Source organism: Crinia signifera, chromosome 5 (assembly GCF_055691185.1).
Source record: "Crinia signifera chromosome 5, ASM5569118v1, whole genome shotgun sequence".
NCBI classification, from domain to species: Eukaryota; Metazoa; Chordata; class Amphibia; order Anura; family Myobatrachidae; genus Crinia; species Crinia signifera.
The window spans coordinates 66397965-66401973 of record NC_139221.1 but is presented as its reverse complement, the minus strand read 5'-3'; the positions used below and the strand labels follow the sequence as shown (position 1 = coordinate 66401973).

Genomic DNA, 4009 nt, shown 5'->3' with positions numbered 1-4009 from the left:
GTCTTCACAGCGTCAGCTGCAGCATAAACTCTGTCTGTATGTGTTTCCCATTCTCTCTGTTTGGCTTACATTTTGAATGTCTCCCTTTACACATCCATACAGCACCCCGTCCTGCAACGCACACTGACCCCTCAAGGGCACACAGGACAACAGGCTCATTCACAATTGACCATGGCCAAGGGGATGTATCGGATGCTGGGAGAGGTGTGTTACAATTTATCCTCATCTTTGCCTGTGTGTGTGTGTGTATCTGTATGGTGTTGTGGGAATAATATTTTATGTTCCTATCTCCATACAGTAATACGTCCTGCACCGGCCTATGTCCACACAAGGAGCCATGCCACACCACTCTCCAGTGTGTACAATGTTCCCCTTGGGGACTTTTTCGAGATCGAAATGGGTAATCCTATTTTTCAATGTATGTTTATTATTTTTTTTTTTGTGTAATTTGGTGTGTCTCTCTCTCTCTCTCTCACTCTCACACTCTCTTTCTCTCTCATTTTTTGCCATGGCCAATAAGGAATGGTTTTGTGCTTTTTGGTGTACAAATCTTAGTACCAGTATATTGGTTGCAGTATGTACATAAATGTTCCCATGTAGGTTTTTTCCAACGGCTATATATGTTTCCAGATATGTACCTTTGTTGACTGAAGTGTTGTTGGTACTGTGCTTATATATTGTTGTGTTATCTGCAGCGCCAAGCCCTTCTGCTGGTCCAGCGAGTGTGCGCCAGTCAGCCCCTACAGCAACGGTCTCGGTGGCCCCTCAAGCCACTGATGATGACCTTGATATAGGTAAATTGTTCCCACATTCTATTGTCTGGTTTTGAGTAAAGCAATTTCCAGGATGTTCATCATCTACATTTGATCCTGCATTTATTTGACTATTGGTGCAAAGCATGCTGGTGTCATGTGTCTGTGATCCACATCAGGTGTAGCACAATGTGTCATTGTGAAATTTGTGTGCACAGTATTGGCATGAACCTTGAAGGTTTAATTTCCATTGTTGACACTTGTCATTTATCTCTGTTTTTTCAGCACAAGATTCTCAAACAGTAACTTCCCAACCACTTGGACCAATGGTGATTCTACCACCTGTGCTTACCCCACAACGCCACACCACTCAGCAGCAACAAACAGACAAACGTAAGTTATGATCATGTGACACATAACACACACCATGACCATAACCAGGTGCAATGGACACCCTCATCCCTGTAGTGTAGATAAATGTAAGTTTACACCTGTGCTTATGTGCAAAATATCTGCTCATGCTCATCAGCACAGGTGTGGTTAATCAGAGTTCAATCGATGTGTCAATGAGGCAATAATTAGCACACTCCTGTAGTTGCTAATGTTATTTTGTGTGTGGTGAGTTTGTTTAGTAGGGCTAATCTACCCCAAATAACACTGATCCACCACACACACAGAAATTAAAAAGCGCTGTATGTTGTGCAAATGTACATTGACACGGACATGAAATTTGGGATACTAGATTAGTCTGAACAAACGCCTAATGCAAGACACACATCAGACCAACTTCCCTCCAAACAAGTAGTTGTTTGGGGAAAAATAAAAACCTGGTACTGGATGGGTGCAAAGTCCAATCTGAAAAGAGTTTTAAAACCCATGATATTGCTCTAAATTAAGCTGACAAAATCATTAAATGTAACCGATTCAACTACAGTACCATGTTTGCATGTCAGTTTTTGTTGTTGTTAAGATGTAGCCCACATTAAAACCACAGTAACAAAAACATTCGCTCCCATCCAGTACCACCTTTTAAACAATCCAAACAACCAGATGGCTGGTTGATTGGAAGTTGGTGTGATGTCTGCCCAGCAGAACAGAGGTCAGATGGAAATTAGTTTACACTATGGCATATTTCAAAGCCACACCATCCGTGAGCCTGAGTGTGTCCTTCTTACAACCAGAATAAGTGGATTGTGGGCCTAACCAAAATAAACATCTAACTCATAAAATTACTTACCTAACTCACTCATCATCTTTGTTAATGGTTTGGGTGTGTTGGACTGCAAACATTTCCATGCCAATTTCACTAACACACTTCCCACACAATCAAACTAATTAATGTGGAGATGCAACTAATGAACACAACCTTTTTTGGGCACATCATCAGTGCAGCAGCTGACACCAATGTTTCAGTTTACATCACATACTCTACATTAGAGTGAAGCTGCTTGCAATTAGGCAACACACATTATTTGCCAGTAACCTTTAACACCTTAAAGCTATATTTCGCATTCCATTACATGTGGTTAGCAAACAGTATTGCGGCTGTGGAAGAGTTAAGCCTTTCATGGTGACAGCACCAATAATGATTGTGTGATTGCATTAGCTGCATTTATTAGGCTCCAGCCTTATTAGTCATTACACAGGGGAATTGACCAGGAATCACAGTACTATGTTAATGTGCACATACAGCAGTTAACAAACACATGGTATAGTGCAGCCATCCTCTAAATTTGGCCCTCCAGCTGTTGTGAAAGTACAAGTCCCATCATGGGCTGCCAGAGTTTGGGTACTACCACATGCTAAAACTTGGCCAAGTCACGCTGGGATGTGTAGTGTCACAACAGCTGGAGGGCCATAGTTTGAGGATGCCTGGTATAGTGCCAATTATGTTCAACAAATGGTTATAGTTGTATGAACATTTGTCAGGTTAGATGCATTTCTAAGCTAACGCACATCGAGTGTTTGCAACCATACCAACGCTTCCAACAAGCACACACACAATAATGTGCAGCAGCCTCTACAGTGTCCATACTGTCATTGTTATCATTGGTATGAAAGTATAATACCCATATAGGCATGTTCATTTCAGGAAAAGATGACTGAGCAAGAATAACATAATGCTTAGGATATATGTTTTTATTTACATCATATGGTCACTTTACATTGTCACATATCTAACAGAAGTTCTCACTTGCAAAACTAATTCGTTGTGTCAAATTATTCAATAAGGCAATGTTAGTGTGATAGCATAAATGTAGTATGACAAAATATTCATCATAACCTTTCATTATAACAGGTGTGGAGATACCAGAGGACAATGCACCTGCAGCAGCAGAACAGGAGGATGACTACTTGGCCCATTTCAGCGACACAAACCCATCAGCTCCACCCAGACAAATTCAACAGCGGCCACAATTGCCAATATGTCCACCACAGGAAGCTTGTGGTCCAGGTGCGGAATTCACATCATCCTGGGCAGCACAACAAGAGCGCGGCGAAGCCGCATTGCAGCGACAAGCCCAGAACATGGACAAAATCCATTTGGAGATTTCGCGAATTGGGAAAACCCTCACTCTCCTGCACAAGGACAACCGGACCCTTTTAAAGTGCATGACAGAGATGCGTGTAGAAAATCTCACCTTCCAAAATCGCATGCTAACAATTATGGAATCCCTTATCCAGCAGCAGAGTACACACAGCAGGCTGTTGGAAGATATTTCAGTGTCATTTAAGGAACGCAATCTGCTGGCAGCCGCACACAGCCCAGCCTCCCAGAGCAGCAGTGGCACGGGTCAAACAACACCACTCCCATCCCCCACACGCCGCACAACCAGACACACGCAAAAAGACACACAACCTGCAAAGGGGTCTAGGGCGTCAAAGCGTGGGGGTAAATGAATATTGCTTCATACAACTGTGTCCAAGGCAATGATGTTATGTTGCCACTGATGTGCTTATTAAAGTTATGTTTGAACAACACATTTGTGTCGTCACTTTCCATTGATGCAACAACACAGCACTGATGCTATTAGAATGTCACTTTCAAAGCAAAAACACACCTGTGGTAAGTGGGTTTAAATGTCTACCTCACAGAACGGAGTTATGTGACAGGCAAAATACACAGGCCACACACGCACAGTACAGAATATTGAAAATGTAGAATGTGGTCCAAAATAGGAAGTATATGGTGATTGATTAGTCCAACTCCAGCATTGGTGAACATCACAGATCTGCAAAGAAATATATGATTAGGC

The 4009-nt window shown here is 42.2% G+C and overlaps 1 protein-coding gene across 1 annotated transcript; it reads left to right on the top strand.

The window, feature by feature from the left end:
• Positions 1-52: 52 nt before the first annotated feature.
• LOC146079475 (uncharacterized) lies at positions 53-3734 on the top strand. The gene is made up of 5 exons (XM_083186244.1): positions 53-204; positions 299-400; positions 696-794; positions 1038-1145; positions 3052-3734. The coding sequence occupies exons 2-5, from the start codon at positions 397-399 to the stop codon at positions 3651-3653; spliced, it is 813 nt and encodes a 270-aa protein (XP_083042370.1). The 5' UTR covers positions 53-204; positions 299-396; the 3' UTR covers positions 3654-3734.
• The last annotated feature ends 275 nt before the right edge of the window (positions 3735-4009 follow it).

Excerpts from the sequence above, each read along its gene's own strand:
- LOC146079475 (XM_083186244.1), top strand. Across the intron at positions 795-1,037 it reads TGATGATGACCTTGATATAG|CACAAGATTCTCAAACAGTA; the intron begins GTAAATTGTTCC and ends CTGTTTTTTCAG. Across the intron at positions 1,146-3,051 it reads GCAGCAACAAACAGACAAAC|GTGTGGAGATACCAGAGGAC; the intron begins GTAAGTTATGAT and ends TCATTATAACAG.